The 22,081-nt window shown below is 33.8% G+C and overlaps 2 protein-coding genes and 1 long non-coding RNA gene across 4 annotated transcripts in view; all 3 read right to left on the minus strand.

The window, feature by feature from the left end:
• LOC135954636 (heparan sulfate 2-O-sulfotransferase pipe-like) overlaps positions 1 to 22,081 on the minus strand; it is a 175,791-nt gene that overhangs the window by 24,386 nt on the left and 129,324 nt on the right. The window lies entirely within an intron of this gene.
• Positions 9,272 to 9,814, minus strand: LOC135954227 (uncharacterized). Its single transcript, XR_010576247.1, has 2 exons — positions 9,669 to 9,814; positions 9,272 to 9,551 (listed from the first exon to the last, which is right to left on the minus strand). It is a non-coding gene; the product is annotated as an uncharacterized LOC135954227 (long non-coding RNA).
• On the minus strand, positions 13,330 to 14,792 carry LOC135953818 (heparan sulfate 2-O-sulfotransferase pipe-like). Its single transcript, XM_065503830.1, has 4 exons — positions 14,778 to 14,792; positions 13,884 to 14,686; positions 13,652 to 13,806; positions 13,330 to 13,577 (listed from the first exon to the last, which is right to left on the minus strand). Exons 1-4 carry the CDS (start codon positions 14,790 to 14,792, stop codon positions 13,330 to 13,332), a joined length of 1,221 nt encoding a protein of 406 aa, XP_065359902.1.

The raw sequence follows: 22,081 nt of genomic DNA on the forward strand, positions 1-22,081 counted from the left end.
TCATTTGAGGGTCTCTAAACAGTCCAAATTTAGCTTCGGTCAAGGATCTCTAAACAGTCCAAATTTAGCCTCATTCGAAGGTCTCTAAACAGTCTAAATTTAGCCTCATTTGAGGATCTCTCAACAGTCAAAATTTAGCTTCATTCGAGGGTCTCTAAACAGTCCAAATTTAGCTGCATTCAAGGATCTCCAAAGAGTCCAAATTTAGCTTCATTCGATGATCTCTGAACAGTCAAAATTTATATTCAATTATAAGTCTCAAATAGTTTAAATTTAGCTTCATTCGAGGGTCTCTAAACAGTCCAAATTTAGCTTCATTTCAGGGTATCTAAACAGTCAGAATTTTTCCACAGTCGAGAGTCTCTAAGCAGACCAAATTTAGTTTCAATTAAAAGTCTCTAAGGAGTCCAAATTTAGCTTCATTCGTGGGTCTCTGAACAGTCCAAATTTTTTCTAATTTGAGGGTGTCTAAACAGTCCAAATTTAGCTTAATTCGAGGGTCACTAAACAGTTAAAATTTAGCTTTAATCGTAGCTCTTTCTAAAGATAAAATTTAGCCTCATTTTAGCTTCAATTAATTAAATTTAGCTTCAATTAAAAGTCTTTAAACAGTCCAAATTTTTCCTCACTCGAAGGTCTTTAAACAGTCCAAATTTGTCCTCAGTTGAAGGTCACTCAACAGTCCAAATTTAGCTTCAATTAAAAGTATCTAAACAGTTAAAATTTAGCCTCATTCGAGGGTCTCTAAACAGTCCAAATTTGTCCTCAGTGAGGGTCTCTAAACATTAAAAAATTTAGCTTCAATTAAAAGTCTCTAAACAGTTAAAATTTAGCCCCATTCGATGGACTCTAAACAGTCAAAATTTAGCCTCATTCGAGGGACTTTAAAGAGTCCAAATTGAGGTTCATTCGACGGTCTCTAAACAGTCCAAATTTAGTTTCATTCAAGGATCTCTAAAGAGTCCAAATTAAGCTTCATTCGAGGGTGTCTGTACAGTCCAAATTTAGCTTCAATTAAAAGTATTTAAACAGTCAAAACTTAGCTTCATTCGAGGGTCTCTAAACACTCAAAATTTTGCCTCATTCAAGGGTCTTTAAAGAGTCCAAATTTAGCTTCATTCGACGGTCTCTAAACAGTCCAAATTGAGTTTCATTAAAGGATCTCTAGAATCCAAATTAAGCTTCATTCGAGAGTATCTAAACAGTCCAAATTTAGCTTCAATTAAAAGTCTCTAAACATTCCAAATTTTTCCTCACTCGAGGGTCTTTAAACAGTTCAAATTTTTCCTCAGTTGAAGGTCACTCAACAGTCCAAATTTAGCTTCAATTAAAAGTCTTTAAACAGTCAAAATTTAGCTTCATTCGAGGGTCTCTAAACAGTCCAAATTTGTCCTCAGTTGAGGGTCTCTAAACAGTCCAAATTTAGCTTCAATTAAAAGTCTCTAAACAGTTCAAATTTAGTCCCATTCGATGGACTCTAAACAGTCAAAATTTTGCCTCATTCAAGGGTCTTTAAAGAGTCCAAATTTAGCTTCATTCGACGGTCTCTAAACCGTCCAAATTTAGTTTCATTAAAGGATCTCTAGAGTCCAAATTAAGCTTCATTCGAGGGTATCTAAACAGTCCAAATTTAGCTGCAATTAAAAGTCTCTAAACAGTCCAAATTTTTCCTCACTCGAGGGTCTTTAAACAGTCCAAATTTGTCCTCAGTTAAAGGTCACTCAACAGTCCAAATTTAGCTTCAATTAAAAGTATTTAAACAGTTAAAATTTAGCCTCATTCGAGGGTCTCTAAGCAGTCCAAATTTGTCCTCAGTTGAGGGTCTCTAAACAGTCCAAATTTAGCTTCAATTAAAAGTCTCTAAACAGTTCAAATTTAGTCCCATTCGATGGACTCTAAACAGTAAAAATTTTGCCTCATTCAAGGGTCTTTAAAGAGTCCAAATTTAGCTTCATTCGACGGTCTCTAAACAGTCCAAATTTAGTTTCATTAAAGGATCTCTAGAGTCCAAATTAAGCTTCATTCGAGGGTATCTAAACAGTCCAAATTTAGCTGCAATTAAAAGTCTCTAAACAGTCCAAATTTTTCCTCACTCGAGGGTCTTTAAACAGTCCAAATTTGTCCTCAGTTAAAGGTCACTCAACAGTCCAAATTTAGCTTCAATTAAAAGTATTTAAACAGTTAAAATTTAGCCTCATTCGAGGGTCTCTAAGCAGTCCAAATTTGTCCTCAGTTGAGGGTCTCTAAACAGTCCAAATTTAGCTTCAATTAAAAGTCTCTAAACAGTTCAAATTTAGCCCCATTCGAGGGACTTTAAAGAGTCCAAATTTAGCTTCATTCGACGGTCTCTAAACAGTCCAAATTTAGTTTCATTAAAGGATCTCTAGAGTCCAAATTAAGCTTCATTCGATTGTGTCTGTACAGTCCAAATTTAGCTTCAATTAAAAGTCTTTAAACAGTCAAAATTTAGCTTCACTCGAGGGTCTTTAAACAGTCCAAATTTGTCCTCAGTCGAAGGTCTCTCAACAGTCTAAATTTAGCTTCAATTAAAAGTCTCTAAACAGTTAAAATTTTGCCTCATTCGAGGGTCTCTCAACAGTCTAAATTTGTCCTCAGTAGAGGGTCTCTAAACAGTTCAAATTTAGCTTCAATTAAAAGTCTCTAAACAGTTTAAGTTTCTTAAATCGAAGGTCTTGAAACAGGTAAAATTTGACACTTTCTATAGTGAAATTTTACTACCAAATTTCCTCCTTTTAGAAAGTGTGCAAGTTATTAAAAATCTCAATCACAAAACACGTCTTTATCCAAATATTCAACATACTTGCAAACTTTATTATTTCCACAAAAGTTCAACGAAAATCTCCGCCAATCATCATTATATCTAGCAGATGAATCGAATACACAAAATGGACTTATCTCTCTTTTAACACACTCATTAAATGTCATGTTAACACTATCACTTCGAATTTTCGATACGCGTCTCGCAAGATTAGGGGCTTTTCTTATATAGTAATAGGCACTGATTACCTTTTGTACGGGATGTCTAATTAAATTTATATAAATAGGCCGGGGTAAATAGAGTTTAGTGAAATTAAACCAATTCACGTGTTCCGTATACGATGAGGGTTCGGGCAGGGCCATTAACTCTTCGCCCAGACCGATTTCCTCTTCGGCCGATTGTAGCATGGTTTTAGATGAGTATGGAGCATTGTGATGTGGTATGAAATTGTTTAGTTTCGATAGGTTTTTCAGAAGTTCCATCATTGAAATGCTGCCCACTTTTTCCAAGCGATTGAAGAACAGTATATCACGTTCAGCCAGACGGGTAATGTTCAAATGGTGGGGATTTAAGGACTCTAACTAATTAAGAATACGTAGATTGGGGATTTTAATATTAAGTGTCAAGAAGAAAATATAGTGTTTTGTAAAACTGAATTTATTCAACTTTAATTTTCAAAATCTTTTAGTGTAAAATGTGATGAATGAAGGCTGTAAGAGCTTTCCGTTGTTAAAGCTTTTATTCTTAAAAACTATCTACAGGACAAAAGCTGTTCAACAAAAATTACTTATGCTTAAAGCTTCTAAAAAGCTGTTTAATTTAAAAACTAACAATATGATAAAATCGTTGCAAAAAATATTTACTAAAGCTAAGAGCTTCTAAAAAGCTTGTTTGTAAGTTAATAAAGTTTTTCAAAAGCTTATAAAATAAAGCTTTTTATTAGAGATAAAATTTACAAGCTAAGTTTTTAATTAAATCTCATATTTATTAAAAACTTATTTACATAATTCAAGCCAAAAGCTTATTCCAAATTTTGCAAAGCAAAATATTGTTTATATAGCCTTTGTTTGCAAAAATAATAAAATTCATATTCCCTGGTAAAATTCTGTTTAACCATATTTCGGATTTTGTCGCTCACTGGAGGTTTCCAGGCATTGCCATTACGTTTCTCCTTAGACAAGCCATGCATTTCATCTAAAAATCACATAAAATTTAACAATATATGGAAGAAACTGAAAACTTAGCAAAACTATTACCATAATACAACTTTGTAACACCTTTAAAATACTTGGGCACATAATATTCCAAAACTTTTAAAGTAACATTAACATCCTCCCACGAGCCTACCACAGCAAAATCATGTTCAACATTTTCTTTGGCCTGCTGTAAAGCTCCATAGGAATTAAAGGGCCTAATGGGGGGAGGAATAGTTTTATTATAATAAAAAAATTCTTTATTTTTTTTAACAAAAAACACCTACTCGCACACCGCCTCATGACCACAAAAATACAATGATTGTCTTATATGATTGGCCTGGGTCTGTTCAAAATTTCCACCCTCCTGATACACACACTCCGGATCCTTATCCAAAACACATTGCTCATAGTTTTTCTTATAGAATTGTGCCGTACGAAATTTCTTATTGATCTTAAATGTCTGCACGGCATTCCAGGGCGTACGACGATAATAGAACCAACTTATGACCCGTTCCACCGGATCACGTATCATATTTATATAGATGGGTTGGGGTAAATCGTATGAACGAAAATTGATATAATTAAAGTGCATAGAATAGGCATAAGGAGAACCCATATTATGTATTTTCTCAGCTAATTCACCTTGTTCTGCTTCGTGTAATCGATAAGAAACGGGTTCAGAAAAGGGTGCACGACTAACACCGAAACCATTTAACTCACTTAGTCGTCGTATGAGTTCGATCAATTGTTCACTGCCCACTTTTGGCACACGATTGAATACCAAGAAGTCGTGAGTGGCAAATTGGGTGTTATTGAGTAATTTGGGATTAAGAATATCAAGCTGTTTTGTGGGGGAGTGGAAAGGGAAGAAATTGAGAAATATTTCAGAAAACTTGAAATTTTTTTTGGAATGAGCGAGTGCATGCCTGCTAATACTACATGACTGAAGGCGAATAGGAATAGAAGCGAAAGTTTTGGGATTAATTTGTTGGGAGTTTCCTTTCATTGTTAATTTCGTTTGGAGATTTCAAGCGTAAGGGAAGTTAAGAGATCGTTTTAAGGAAAAGCAGTAAAATTGAAGGAAATACAATTACATATTGAAACATGCAACTGATTTGCATAAAAAGATCTTGATAAAGATCAAAATTTCTTTAAATATCGCTTATAGTCAGTCAATCAATATATCCAAGATGTTTTGCGAATTTGGACTGTTTGGAATAGATGCACTTAAAACAAAGATCATGCAACACTTTCATCTTAAACTGACAAAGGAGTGAATACAGAAATATTAATCCAATATCCATAACACTTCCAAAAGATTCTTAGGGAATTTGCTGTTTACCAGGCATCTAAAGAATTTAATTTATTTAATGATCATTCGTAAGCTACAAAGGTCATGCAACAGTTCAGTCTTAATCATTACACACAAATGATCACAGGGTAATAATCTGGGAACCTTTGTTCTATAAATAACACTCACAAAGATTTACTTCTGTTTACAGTTAATCTCTGAAGTATCCTTATCACTCACAACAGATCTCGAGAGATTGAATGTTGTGTGTCTCCGAATAAAGAGACATTCGTAAATACATTCCATTCGATATTTTTTTTATTTAAATCCTTTTTTTTAGACTATGAACTATCACCAATGAAAAGGTGGTAATTTGATATGGAATATTGCACTAGGATGAACTCTGGATTAGACTAGGGGACTGGAGATAAGATCGTTATAATTTGTAATTGCAGCAGAAAGCTGCCCAGAGACGCTATGGTAAAGATTAACGCCTTGAAGCTATTAAAGAACAATCTTCAGACCAGTGTGAAGAAAGCTTTCCAGAGACTCTATGGTAAAGAGTAACGCCTTGATGCTATTAAAGAACAATCATTAGACCAAGAAATACAATTCTTGGAAAAAAGAAATGCAACTCTTGGCAAAAATCGGAAGGAGATTTGGAGGTTTATAGCAGTCAACGGTAAAATTGCAAGCAATTTGAATTACTTTCAACAGTTATTGTGTCAGCTGGCACAATACTTCCTTATTATTCAAATGGAAATTTGGAAATTAATATTTTCGATATGGAGGAATCGAATTTCAATTGACTACGTGTGAGCAACTTTCGTTCGTTTTGTTTTACTTAATTTATCTTACTTGGATGAAGGAAGGTAAGTCGAATTTGAATGACTAACTTTCGTTAGCTTTGTTTTTCATTGGAGATCGAGGAAGATCGAGGAGATCAGCTGGTACAAACTTCCTTATTATTCAAGTGAAGGAATTGTGATTGGGAAATTAATATTTTCGATATGGAGGAATCGAATTTCAATTGACTTCGAGTGAGCAACTTTCGTTCGTTTTGTTTTACTTAATTTATCTTACTTGGATGAAGGAAGGTAAGTCGAATTTGAATGACTAACTTTCGTTAGCTTTGTTTTTCATTGGAGATCGAGGAAGATCGAGGAGATCAGCTGGCACAATACTTCATTATTATTAAAGTGAAGGAATTGTGATTTGGAAATTAATGTTTTCGATATGGAGGAATCGAATTTCAATTGACTTCGAGTGAACAACTTTCGTTCGTTTTGTTTTACTTAATTTATCTTATTTGGATGAAGGAAGATAAGACGAATTGGAATTTCTAACTTTCGTTCGCTTCTTTGGGCTTCTTTGTCTTCTTTGGACACTAAATATTTTTAAAATAAATTCCAATAGTTTATCAAAATACCAACATTTTATGAATATACTCCAATATTAGAGACAATTCGAAAGATATCTGATTTGGGAGCGAATGTTTTCATTAAAGAGGAATCCAATTTCATTCTACTTTGATTGACTAACTTTCGTTTATCATTATATATCGTTCAAAATCGAGGAACAGGCTATTGATTTTCTTTGGATGCTAAAAAGTTTTTAGTATATGAATTATCTCCAATTTTAGGGACATTCGGGAGCTAACATTTTCATTACAGAGGAATTAAATTGCAATCGACTTTGAGTGACTAACTTCGAAATCGAGGAATAGTCCATAGATATTGCTTGGATACTAAAACTTTTTAATACCAAAAATGTTTGAATTATCTCCAATTTATGGTACAAAAATCCAAATTTCGTTTTTGACTGCAATTTGAATACATAATTCTATATAATATGAATAATTTAGTTAGCTTTCTTGATATACAATTTGGGAACGAAAGTTTTCGATATAGAGGAATTCAATATCAATCGATTTCGAGTAACAGACTTTCCTTTGCTTTGATGTTTGGATGAAATCGAGGAACAGGCCATTAATCTTCCCTGGAATAAAGTTATTTAATCCACGTTGGTTGACTAACTAATGAATGATTTCGTTTTCGATAGCAGGTATTCAATTTTAATCGACTTCAAGTGACTAACTTTCGTTCGCATTATATTTCGTTCGAAATCGAGGAACATTCCAACAATATTATCCAATATTCCTTGGTTAATAAAACTTTTTAATCTAATATGTTATCAACTAAGAACAGAGTATCTAAATACCAAAATTTTATGAATTATCTTCAATTTATGGGGGAAAAAAAATCCAAATTTCGTTGTTAGAATGAAATTTGAATAAATAATTCTATATATGTAGTATGAATGCTTCCGTTAGCTTTCTATGCGATTGATATCCAATTTGGGAACGAAAGTTTTCGATTTAGAGGAATCCAATATCAACCGACTTCGAGTAACAAGCTATCCTTTGGATATTAATCTTTCTCGGACGAAATTCAGTCTATTAACTTAAAATAACTAACTGTCGTTCGCAATGTTTTTCGTTCAAGTTCGAGAAAAATGCCATTAATCTTCCTTGGAAGAAAGTTATTCAATCGACTTTGAGTAACTAACTTTCATTTCTTACGGTTTGGTCACTGTTTTTCTATTTAAATACTAAAATTTTCGGAACTCTCTCCAATTTTTGTTGCAAAAATCCAAATTTCATTGTTTGGATGCAATTTTCAATATCGACTGGATGATTTCCTTTTCGATAGCAGGAATTCAATTTCAAGTGTAACAACTTACATTTGCTTTGTTTATTGCTCTAGATGGAGGATCAATATCCTGAACTAAGAACAGCATCTCCAAATTCCACAATTTTATGAATTACTTTCAATTCTTAGGACAAAATTCTAAATTTTTTTGTTTGGCTCCAATTTGAATAGATAATTGGATTATTAGGATCTTTAGATCAAATCTAAACTGAACTGATAGATAGCAATACAAAGACAATGGAATTATCTATTAGTTAGTCCCTTTAATCGAGGTCAATGAAAACGACTTCCTCTCATTTGTTAGATATTGATCTTTGAAGGCAGTGGAAGAAGGAGTATAATCAGTAATCCTGTCTGATCGGTGTGTAATATATTAGCATACACTACCTCATAGTTTACTGGGGTACCGTACTCTTTTAAAGTGTCAATTTAACAACAAAATTTTAAAAAGATATCAACCTGTATATATTAACAAATATTAATGTTGAATGCAGAAAATGTTCTTCGTTTTATAATCGAAAAAGAAAGAATAATAGATACAGCTTCAATAGATGATATTAATACTAATTTGCAGTTTACAATACCCACTCTAGTTAGCAGTTTCTACCACTGACTTTGGTTTGAAAAGTTCGCCACTGAAACGAAAGCATTACGATGTTAGTAAACCTTCCTTAGAAAGGTTCTGCAACCAGTCCCCATTTAATATTTTTTGCTAGAAATTTTAAACCACGGAACTAGTTCTATGGAATCATTAAATACGAAATATCCCAGAACAGTTCTAGAACCTGATATTCCCTCAACGTTTTTTTTTGTATGAAATTATCAAATTTGGAATTAGTTTCTGGAACTATATAAAGTTCTACAGAAAAAGTTTGAGTCTTCTTATGAATGTTCCCAGGAATGAACCAGTTCCTAGAGAAATCTATATAATTACATCAGTTTCGCAATATCGTTCCATAGAATTAATTCTAAAAGTAGATGTTCTATGGATGCAATCAAATTTCTACTTCTCTTTTGCACACTAAACGATGGCCCGAAAAACGCCACATAAATTCTTTAAAAAATTTTCTTTTGTGTGGGGAAAACGTGTCAATATTTATGTCCATAATTTTCTTATTTAAAATGGCAGTATTTTTGTCTGCAAATGATAATTGATGTTAGACATTGCTGTGTGAACATAACATCGACAAGAGTTGACCACACATGACAAATTCCTGTGCGGACAAGAAATTGTTTGCTGCGTGAACAAATTAATGTGTTGTTAAGACGGGATGAAAGAAAACAACTGTGTAAATCATTTGTATGTCAAGCTTGCAATACAAAATTTCCGTTTAGAAAAAGTATTTTGTTTGTAATTATTTATATATCAAATATTTAAAGGAATATAAATCAAACACCTTAAAAAGCTAAATTTCCTAAAGCTAAATACTGTTTATATAAACGTTGTTTGCAAAAATAATAAAATTCATATTCTCGGGTAAAATTACGGCGTATTATGTTCTTAATTTGCTCATCTATAGGTGGTTTCCAACTGTTGACATTACGCTTTTCATTAAACAATCCAGAGTCTTTAGCTAGAAATCACAAGAGATAACAGGAAATCCTTTAATATTATAATTTAGCTTTTTATCATTTCAAACTAAGATAATAAGAGTTAAGAATATCAGATTTGGTTTCAATTTGACATTTACCATAATACATTTGTGTAGCTCCACGGAAATAACGTGGTATATAATTTTCCAAAACATTTAAGGTGACATTAACATCATCCCAAGAGCCCACCACAGCATATTGGCTTTCGACTATATGTTTGGCTCTTTGTAAAGCGGCTAAGCTATTAAAGGGTCTAAAGCAAGAATTTTTATAATTTAAATCTTAAATTTTTCAATTTCAATTGCAACCTACTCGCATTCCTTATTATGACCACAAAAGAACAAGCTTTGTCTAATATGAGAAGCCTCTGTATCTTGAAACTTGCCCTCTTGCAGAAACAAACATTCCCGATCTTTGTTCTTAACACATTCAGTAAAATCTTTTTTATAAAATTGTGGTGAATGGAAATGTTTGATACGCTTGTAACGCTGCACAGCACGCCAGGGCGTGCGCATATAGAAATACCAACTTATAACACGTTCCACCGGATCTCTCACCATATTAATGTAAATCGGTTGTGGCAATTCAAAGTTATGAAAATCTATATAGTTGATATGCATAGCATAACTATGAGCCTCACCCATATCGTGGAATTGCAAAGCCCATTCTAATTGCTGGATTTCGGTTAAACGATAAATAACGGGTTCTCCGGGACTGCTGCGTTTAGCTTGAAACTGGTTTTCAATGCTTAAGCGTCTTATAAGTTCGATTAATTGTTCACTGCCCACTTTGGGCACACGATTGAATAGCAGGAAATCTCTTTCGGCCAATTTGGTGTTATTAAGCAGTTGGGGTTTTAGTTGTGATAGCTAATTTTAGGGAGAGGAGACATTTTGAGTTTTTAGTAGTTAAATGTTTTAGAAACATAAATTTAACACTTAGGGGTTAAGTAGGACTTGATGTTTTCATTGGGAATTGGTTTAGAACACAGTTGGTGAAACATTTAGGTATTTTTTTTATTTAAAAATGGTTTGGTATTCAAAAAGTTTCGTAAATATTGTCATAAGATGGTATAAAATTATCCCTAATCGTAAAAACTATGTATTTATAAATATAACATACTAGATGACCTCCCCGGCTTCGCCCGGTAGCTATTTACTAATGTTTGTTCTTCAAGTTTCTCCGAAAAATTTCTATTATTAAGAAAAGTGAGAAATGAAAAGATTTTTTTTCTTTCTCCTGAAAATTTCGAAACGAATAAAAACAAGTAAGAGAGCTATATTCGGCTGTGCCGAATCTTATATACCCATCACCAAATTATACTTAAAAATAAAAATTTTAAATATTTTTTGGTAAACAAATTCTTTTGCAGTTTTTTCATTTTTTTTTTTTAAATTTAAAATTTTTTTTTTAAAATTTAAAATTTTTTTTAAAATTTTTTTTTAAATATTCTGCGAAAAAAATTTTTGGTGAAAAAAAATATCGGGTTAAAAAATATTTTTCCGATCCTCCCCATTGTAGGTCCAACTTACTATGGTTTTATATACGTCATTGCAAATTTCTTTGAAATATCTATCATTAGATATCCATATTGTCTATAGTAATGACTTAGTAATCCAGATATAGGTCAAAAATAGGTAAAAAATCGAGGTTGTCCTGGTTTTTGCCTCATATCTCAGCGATTTGTGGACCGATTTTGCTGATTTTAAATAGGAAACTTCTCGAAAAAATGTCTGACAGAATTATTGAAGATTTGGATCCCGAAGATATCTGGGGTCTTCAGAAAATTGATTTCAACAGACAGACGGAAAGACGGACATGGCTTAATCGACTTCGCTATCTATAAGGATCCAGAATATATACTTTATAGGGTCATTGCAAATTTCTTTGAAATATCTATTATTAGATATCCATATTGTCTGTAGTAATGACTTAGTAATCCAGATATAGGTCAAAAATCGAGGTTGTCGTGGTTTTTAACTCATATCTCAGCCATTTGTGGACCGATTTTGCTGATTTTAAATACGAAACTTCTCGAAAGCATGTCTGACAGAATTATTGAAGATTTGGATCCCTAAGATATCTGGGGTCTTCAGAAAATTGATTTCAACAGACAGACGGACATGGCTTAATCGACTTCGCTATCTATAAGGATCCAGAATATACTTTATAGGGTCGGAAATAAAAAATGTAGAAATTAGAAACGGAATGACAAACTTATATATACCCTTCTCACGAAGCACAGTGGTTTAGAACCTTTTTTTTGGAAATAATGTTGGAGATATTGTTACGAAATTTCACATGGTATGAGCTGAGGTGTTTTTGAGTTGATTTACGTTTGTTCAGCTTCTTTGGGCCAATGGGGGCCAGTGCGTAGCCCCTCAAAGTTGGGTCTCAAATTTATTAAAAAAATCGCCAAAAATCCATTTATGACCCGAATGAGTTAATGTAAATGGTCCTTAAGAAGATCTACAAAAACTACGCTTACAAGTGTAGGTTATTTCTATTAGTTGAAGAGATATTCAGGTTTATTGATTTATTTTGTTTTAATTTTGCTCGACCTTTTTATGGTTTTCTAGATATGGCGGGCCTATGGAGGGTCGAAATTTATTTTTAAAATATCAGCTATATTGTCGATAAAATTTTAAATAAAATAAAAACAACTTGCTAACAGTTATCTCTTCCCTATAAAAAGTTATACGCATCCAAAGTTGGCCGTATTTTTTTTAAAGTTTTTTTCCAAAAAAGCCCATATATTTTTTCTTTTGTAGAAAAAAAATTTCTTCGGAAGTATATACAATTTTTATATTATCCGGAAAGATAACTTAATGCAAAAGCGTGTTAAGAAAAATTTGGCTCACTTAAGCGGACATACCACCCCCCAGTCCTATCCAAACTTGGCCAATTTTAAAAGAAAAATTTCGGTTTGAGTAAAAAAGTCTAAAAAGGCAAACCACCGATCCACGAAAAAGCTTCATATTTGTATAACCCCATATGTTTCTTAAATACCTACTAAGTGAAAGGTGAAGGGACCAACAAGGTTAAAAACTATGGTTATAAATAGACCGTTTCGTAATAACTCTAAATAATTTAAAATGATGATTGTGGTAAAACTAATTTTTAATACGATTAAATTGCAAAACAAGTGAATTGAAAACCTCCTAATACCTATGACAGCTTTACTAATACAGCTGTCATTAACCCCCCGACTAGACTAGCAATAAATATTTTGGCAGTAAAGCAATAACGCCGGCAGAATAACGGAACAATTGCTTAACTTATGTTAAGGTTATGGGAAAACATACATATTTATGTTAACACACAATTTAAAAGACTTTATTTTAACTTTTTGTAAAATTTCTGCAATTAATTTTATTTTGTTGATTTTATGGCGCGATTTTCTTGTTCTCTTCGAAATGTCAAACACAAATTGACAAACAAAATTGACATTTTATGTCAGCAACAATTGTCAAAGAAAAACTGTTGACAATTATTGCCTGGTACGAAAAAGATGAGTCTTCACTGGAGATAACATAATTTTGACAATTGCTGCAATGTATGTTAATCAATTTATAGCCAGTTTAGACTATAATGAAAGTTTTACAACCTATTTAGTTAAAGAAATTTAAAGAAATTATCAATTATCATTATCAGTTATTATATTATAAAATTTATTTCAAATTCGTAAACTTAAAGCTAAAGTATCTATTGGCAAGTATTTTTGAAAAGTTGTAATAAAATTTTTATAAAAAATTCTTATTAATTATCATCATCTTCTTCATTTTCATCATCATCATCATCCTCATGATCGGGTATCATCATATATTCATCATTATCCAAACTTTCGCCATCATTAATGGCGGCATATTGCAAATATAAACGTTGTTTGCAAAATTCATAGAATTCTATTTCACGGGTAAGATTTTTGCGCAAAATTTCCTTAGTGAATTCGCTAACGGGACGGGTGGAGTTGTTTTTGTTAACCTTGGACAAATGATCGCGTTTTACTGGAAGTGAGAGCAGAGAGAGAGATAGACACATTTTAATAAGAAAAGCAAACTAAAAAATTCCCAATTCTTACAGTGATACACGGTTTTGGCATTCTTAAAGAAACGCGGTACATAATGCTCTAAAACCGACAATGTTATATTGGTATCCTCCCAAGTGCCCACCACAGCATATTCTTCCTCCACCGTACGCTTAGCCTTCTGCATGGCAGCCTCCGAATTGAAAGGCCTTAAAGAAATATTCAAAAACACAAAACTCTACTATTTTTTTTCTCACAAACAAAAAGTATTACAACAAATCCTTACATGCACAACTGATGATTTTGTCCGCAGAAAAACAAAGTCTGACGTCTATGATCGCCTGCGGGATTTTTTATTTCCATTTGATTGAATTGACAGTATTTGTCTTTCTTCTGTACACACGTATCGAAATCCATATTCATAAATTCATCCGAAGGCCTATTGGGAGCCTTATCGCCCAATTTCAATTTCATATCGCGATAGTACCAGTCAGCTCTTACATAATAATGCCATGATATAATACGTTCAACGGGATCACGTACCAAATTAATGTAGATGGGTTTGGGCATATGGAAACGTGTGAAATTAACATAGGCCAAATGTTGGCTATAAATATGGGGGCGTGGTTTCTTATAAATCTCCTCTATTAATTCCTTTTGTAGTGGGGGCTTTAGCATAATGGTTTCGTGGGCCTTACCCGCATTGCGTGAATGTATGAAACCATTAACTTTGCCCAACTCCATCATTAGCTGCATCATAGATTGTGAGCCTACTTTGGGTACACGATTGAAGATCACCACCTCCACTTGAGCCTTTTTGGTATTATTCAAAGCATCGGCTTCGGATTTCAAATAATCCTCATACTCATCTTCATAATCATCCTCCTGCTCCTCGCTATCATTATCTTCATAATAATCAGTCTCATATTTAGAGGATTTTTTATCATGTTTGCTGTTGTGATTATGTTTAGTTTTGTGTTGATCTTGTGTTTTAGGTTTTTTAAGGTTATTTTGTTTTGGCTTATTATCTCCTTCATTTTTAGCTCCATCCTTCCAATCTATACGTCCCCGTCTATGTCTTGAAAGACGCTGTTGGAAATTTGAGTTTCTTTTTAGTTTTTTTTGCTACTACTTAGTTGGATTTTTCTTTAACCATGAGCCCAGAGTGCACAATATCTACCGCTTGTTTTCGCATTAATGGGAAATGATGAGATAAATAAAGATGATGATGATTTTGAAACGTAAGTAAGAAACTGGTAACCGAAATTTATAAGAAAACGCAAAAGCTTGCCCTGACTTTGTAAAAGGAGAATTGGTCATATAAAGGGATTAGATAGGAGGGGACTTGTCAGATGCTTTAACTATTTTAACTTTTCCTTATATATTGCAAGAAAACTAGTCAGGCGACTAGTTCCTAAACACTACAACTAGTTCCTAAAGAACTAGAACAGAACTAGAACAGAACTAGAACAGAACTAGAACAGAACTAGAACAGAACTAGAACAGAACTAGAACAGAACTAGAACAGAACTAGAACAGAACTAGAACAGAACTAGAACAGAACTAGAACAGAACTAGAACAGAACTAGAACAGAACTAGAACAGAACTAGAACAGAACTAGAACAGAACTAGAACAGAACTAGAACAGAACTAGAACAGAACTAGAACAGAACTAGAACCGAACTAGAACAGAACTAGAACAGAACTAGAACAGAACTAGAACAGAACTAGAACAGAACTAGAACAGAACTAGAACAGAACTAGAACAGAACTAGAACAGAACTAGAACAGAACTAGAACAGAACTAGAACTAGAACAGAACTAGAACAGAACTAGAACAGAACTAGAACAGAACTAGAACAGAACTAGAACAGAACTAGAACAGAACTAGAACAGAACTAGAACAGAACTAGAACAGAACTAGAACAGAACTAGAACAGAACTAGAACAGAACTAGAACAGAACTAGAACAGAACTAGAACAGAACTAGAACAGAACTAGAACAGAACTAGAACAGAACTAGAACAGAACTAGAACAGAACTAGAACATAACTAGAACATAACTAGAACATAACTAGAACAGAACTAGAACAGAACTAGAACAGAACTAGAACAGAACTAGAACAGAACTAGAACAGAACTAGAACAGAACTAGAACAGAACTAGAACAGAACTAGAACAGAACTAGAACAGAACTAGAACATAACTAGAACAGAACTAGAACAGAACTAGAACAGAACTAGAACAGAACTAGAACAGAACTAGAACAGAACTAGAACAGAACTAGAACTGAACTAGAACAAAACTAGAACTGAACTAGAACAGAACTAGAACAGAACTAGAACAGAACTAGAACAGAACTAGAACAGAACTAGAACAGAACTAGAACAGAACTAGAACAGAACTAGAACAGAACTAGAACAGAACTAGAACAGAACTAGAACAGAACTAGAACAGAACTAGAACAGAACTAGAACAGAACTAGAACAGAACTAGAACAGAACTAGAACAGAACTAGAACAGAACTAGAACAGAACTAGAACAGAACTAGAACAGAACTAGAACAGAACTAGAACAGAACTAGAACAGAACTAGAACAGAACTAGAACAGAACTAGAACAGAACTAGAACAGAACTAGAACAGAACTAGAACAGAACTAGAACAGAACTAGAACAGAACTAGAACAGAACTAGAACTAGAACAGAACTAGAACAGAACTAGAACTAGAACAGAACAGAACTAGAACAGAACTAGAACAGAACTAGAACAGAACTAGAACAGAACTAGAACAGAACTAGAACAGAACTAGAACAGAACTAGAACAGAACTAGAACAGAACTAGAACAGAACTAGAACTAGAACAGAACTAGAACAGAACTAGAACAGAACTAGAACAGAACTAGAACAGAACTAGAACAGAACTAGAACAGAACTAGAACAGAACTAGAACAGAACTAGAACAGAACTAGAACAGAACTAGAACAGAACTAGAACAGAACTAGAACAGAACTAGAACAGAACTAGAACAGAACTAGAACAGAACTAGAACAGAACTAGAACAGAACTAGAACAGAACTAGAACAGAACTAGAACAGAACTAGAACAGAACTAGAACAGAACTAGAACAGAACTAGAACAGAACTAGAACAGAACTAGAACAGAACTAGAACAGAACTAGAACAGAACTAGAACAGAACTAGAACAGAACTAGAACAGAACTAGAACAGAACTAGAACAGAACTAGAACAGAACTAGAACAGAACTAGAACAGAACTAGAACAGAACTAGAACAGAACTAGAACAGAACTAGAACAGAACTAGAACAGAACTAGAACAGAACTAGAACAGAACTAGAACAGAACTAGAACAGAACTAGAACAGAACTAGAACAGAACTAGAACAGAACTAGAACAGAACTAGAACAGAACTAGAACAGAACTAGAACAGAACTAGAACAGAACTAGAACAGAACTAGAACAGAACTAGAACAGAACTAGAACAGAACTAGAACAGAACTAGAACAGAACTAGAACAGAACTAGAACAGAACTAGAACAGAACTAGAACAGAACTAGAACAGAACTAGAACAGAACTAGAACAGAACTAGAACAGAACTAGAACAGAACTAGAACAGAACTAGAACAGAACTAGAACAGAACTAGAACAGAACTAGAACAGAACTAGAACAGAACTAGAACAGAACTAGAACAGAACTAGAACAGAACTAGAACAGAACTAGAACAGAACTAGAACAGAACTAGAACAGAACTAGAACAGAACTAGAACAGAACTAGAACAGAACTAGAACAGAACTAGAACAGAACTAGAACAGAACTAGAACAGAACTAGAACAGAACTAGAACAGAACTAGAACAGAACTAGAACAGAACTAGAACAGAACTAGAACAGAACTAGAACAGAACTAGAACAGAACTAGAACAGAACTAGAACAGAACTAGAACAGAACTAGAACAGAACTAGAACAGAACTAGAACAGAACTAGAACAGAACTAGAACAGAACTAGAACAGAACTAGAACAGAACTAGAACAGAACTAGAACAGAACTAGAACAGAACTAGAACAGAACTAGAACAGAACTAGAACAGAACTAGAACAGAACTAGAACAGAACTAGAACAGAACTAGAACAGAACTAGAACAGAACTAGAACAGAACTAGAACAGAACTAGAACAGAACTAGAACAGAACTAGAACAGAACTAGAACAGAACTAGAACAGAACTAGAACAGAACTAGAACAGAACTAGAACAGAACTAGAACAGAACTAGAACAGAACTAGAACAGAACTAGAACAGAACTAGAACAGAACTAGAACAGAACTAGAACAGAACTAGAACAGAACTAGAACAGAACTAGAACAGAACTAGAACAGAACTAGAACAGAACTAGAACAGAACTAGAACAGAACTAGAACAGAACTAGAACAGAACTAGAACAGAACTAGAACAGAACTAGAACAGAACTAGAACAGAACTAGAACAGAACTAGAACAGAACTAGAACAGAACTAGAACAGAACTAGAACAGAACTAGAACAGAACTAGAACAGAACTAGAACAGAACTAGAACAGAACTAGAACAGAACTAGAACAGAACTAGAACAGAACTAGAACAGAACTAGAACAGAACTAGAACAGAACTAGAACAGAACTAGAACAGAACTAGAACAGAACTAGAACAGAACTAGAACAGAACTAGAACAGAACTAGAACAGAACTAGAACAGAACTAGAACAGAACTAGAACAGAACTAGAACAGAACTAGAACAGAACTAGAACAGAACTAGAACAGAACTAGAACAGAACTAGAACAGAACTAGAACAGAACTAGAACAGAACTAGAACAGAACTAGAACAGAACTAGAACAGAACTAGAACAGAACTGGAACAGATTTAGAACTTAAGTAGAATATAAATAAAATAAATTTACTCCAATTAAATTGTTTTCAAAAAAAGTATGTTGTATATTTCAATAAAATATAAAATTTTTCTATTTCAAATAAAACTTAAACTAATAGAAAACGTTGTGAAGTTTTAACATTATGAGTACTTAATAAATATATGGCCAAATATTGTTTATACAAACGCTGTTTGCAAAACTGATAAAATTCAATTTCATTTGTAAGATTTTTACTTAAAATTTTGCGAACTTCCTGGGTAACAGGAGGTCTAAAGGAATTACGATTGGTTTTATGCAAACGATTTTCAGCTTCTGTAAGAATTAAAAAAAACACCATAAAGAAACCCATTTCTTTTTGAAAAAACAAACAAATATTTACTATAATATTCCTCAGCAGCACCGCTAAAGAACAGAGGCACATAATTCTCTAATACAGATAAGGTAACATTAGTATCCTCCCAAGAGCCCACCACAGCATATTTGGTTTCAACATGTTGTTTGGCTTTTTGCATGGCGGCATAAGAATTAAAGGGCCTAATGGATGCAAAAGCAAAAAAGATTGTAAGAGATTGCATTTCAAAATTCTGTTATAATTTACTCACATGCAATTTTCCGCATCTTGACCACAAAAAAATAACACTTGTCTTCTATGATCGCCTAAGCCCTGCAATTCATTTTGAATAAACGTGCACTCGCGATCATTTTTTAAAACACATTCCGAGAAATCTTTTTTCAAAAATGGCACACTTGGCAATTTGTATTGTTGGGGAAACAAGCGTTTACGTTCAGCTATATACCAGGGGGTACGAATGTAATAGAACCAGGAAATAATACGTTCCACTGGATCTCTCACCATATTGATATAAATGGGCTGGGGATAGTCTAATCCCTCAAAATCGACATAGGCCACATGTTTGGAATACGAAGCAGGTTCTCCTTTTTCCATGATCTCTTCCACCAGATTGATTTCGAAACTTGGAGTCATCATAATGGTTTCAGTGCTGCTGGGTTTATCGCGGGTGGCCTTGAAGCCATTACGTTTTGACAGCATTTGCAACAGCACCATTAAGGTTTGACTGCCCACTTTGGGCACACGATTAAAGAACAATATATCTATGTCCGCCTTGGGGGTATTATTTAATTTCTCGGGTGTCAAATCATGCAACTAACAAAGAAATGTTTCCATTATATAAATTTACTTAGCAAAGAACGGAGTAGAGAAAAGACATAGAGAAAAAGCTTAGGAAAAACAATTCAAAATTATATTTGAATTGGTATTTTTTCAAAATTAAAATTCTTTTAAAATTTCAGTCCAGACAATGTTGTATTGGTAACCTTATTTTGTTAAGTAAAATTTACGAAACCTTTTTGAAAACCCTGTTGAAATGTTATAAACACAACAAAAAAGGAAATAATAATAAAACACAAACTACAGCTATAACCAGGTGCGTTAAAAAGCCCACATATAATTTCCTTTTGATCTAAAACCACATTAGAAAGAACACATTAAACTTATAAACTAAGTCCCCGTTTTAAAATAACTTACCTGCAGCTTTTAAGTTTGAAATTAGCAGCTTTCAAAAAGCCATGTTAAAAACACACAATGATTTGAAATGAAAAGAACAATTCTAGTTCAAAACTTTTTTCATTAACGTAAACTTTTTTAAAAAAAAAAATAAGCTTTTAAGCTTTTTTGATACAACTTTTTAACAAAACTTTGTTGACCATTTTTATGAGGAGAAACTTTAAAATTTAGAGGAAAAGTTTCAGACTGTAGAAAGAGCAAGTTCATTCTTATTGGTTTAAGGGGTAAATATTTGGATTAGATCATTCTTTATTTTCAATGATCGCAGAAAATCTTTATGGATAATAGAATTGATATGGAATTGAACTGGCACCTGAACTGGAACCTGAACTGGAACCTGAACTAGAACCTGAACTAGAACCTGAACTAGAACCTGAACTAGAACCTGAACTAGAACCTGAACTAGAACCTGAACTAGAACCTGAACTAGAACCTGAACTAGAACCTGAACTAGAACCTGAACTAGAACCTGAACTAGAATCTGAACTAGAACCTGAACTAGAACCTGAACTAGAACCTGAACTAGAACCTGAACTAGAACCTGAACTAGAACCTGAACTAGAACCTGAACTAGAACCTGAACTAGAACCTGAACTAGAACCTGAACTAGAACCTGAACTAGAACCTGAACTAGAACCTGAACTAGAACCTGAACTAGAACCTGAACTAGAACCTGAACTAGAACTGAACTAGAACCTGAACTAGAACCTGAACTAGAACCTGAACTAGAACCTGAACTAGAACCTGAACTAGAACCTGAACTAGAACCTGAACTAGAACCTGAACTAGAACCTGAACTAGAACCTGAACTAGAACTGAACTAGAACCTGAACTAGAACTGAACTAGAACTGAACTAGAACTGAACTAGAACTGAACTAGAACTGAACTAGAACTGAACTAGAACTGAACTAGAACTGAACTAGAACTGAACTAGAACTGGACTAGAACTGGACTAGAACTGAACTAGAACTGAACTAGAACTGAACTAGAACTGAACTAGAACTGAACTAGAACTGAACTAGAACTGAACTAGAACTGAACTAGAACTGAACTAGAGCTGAACTAGAGCTGAACTAGAACTGAACTAGAACTGAACTAGAACTGAACTAGAACTGAACTAGAACTGAACTAGAGCTGAACTAGAACTGAACTAGAACTGAACTAGAACTGAACTAGAACTGAACTAGAACTGAACTAGAACTGAACTAGAACTGAACTAGAACTGAACTAGAACTGAACTAGAACTGAACTAGAACTGAACTAGAACTGAACTAGAACTGAACTAGAACTGAACTAGAACTGAACTAGAACTGAACTAGAACTGAACTAGAACTGAACTAGAACTGAACTAGAACTGAACTAGAACTGAACTAGAACTGAACTAGAACTGAACTAGAACTGAACTAGAACTGAACTAGAACTGAACTAGAACTGAACTAGAACTGAACTAGAACTAGAACTGAACTAGAGCTGAACTAGAACTAGAACTGGACTAGAACTAGAACTGAACTAGAACTGAACTAGAACTGAACTAGAGCTGAACTAGAACTGAACTAGAACTGAACTAGAACTGAACTAGAACTGAACTAGAACTGGACTAGAACTGAACTAGAACTGAACTAGAACTGAACTAGAACTGAACTAGAACTGAACTAGAACTGGACTAGAACTGGACTAGAACTGAACTAGAACTGAACTAGAGCTGAACTAGAACTGAACTAGAACTGAACTAGAACTGAACTAGAACTGAACTAGAACTGGACTAGAACTGGACTAGAACTGGACTAGAACTGAACTAGAACTGAACTAGAACTAGAACTGAACTAGAACTGAACTAGAACTGAACTAGAACTGAACTAGAACTGAACTAGAACTGAACTAGAACTGAACTAGAGCTGAACTAGAACTGAACTAGAACTGAACTAGAACTGAACTAGAACTGAACTAGAACTGGACTAGAACTGGACTAGAACTGAA

This window comes from Calliphora vicina, chromosome 3 (genome assembly GCF_958450345.1).
Source record: "Calliphora vicina chromosome 3, idCalVici1.1, whole genome shotgun sequence".
NCBI lineage: Eukaryota > Metazoa > Arthropoda > Insecta > Diptera > Calliphoridae > Calliphora > Calliphora vicina.

Excerpts from the sequence above, each read along its gene's own strand:
- LOC135953818 (XM_065503830.1), bottom strand. Across the intron at positions 13,807-13,883 it reads CAAAATCATCAGTTGTGCAT|GCCTTTCAATTCGGAGGCTG; the intron begins GTAAGGATTTGT and ends TATTTCTTTAAG. Across the intron at positions 13,578-13,651 it reads TGCCAAAACCGTGTATCACT|TAAAACGCGATCATTTGTCC; the intron begins GTAAGAATTGGG and ends TCTCACTTCCAG.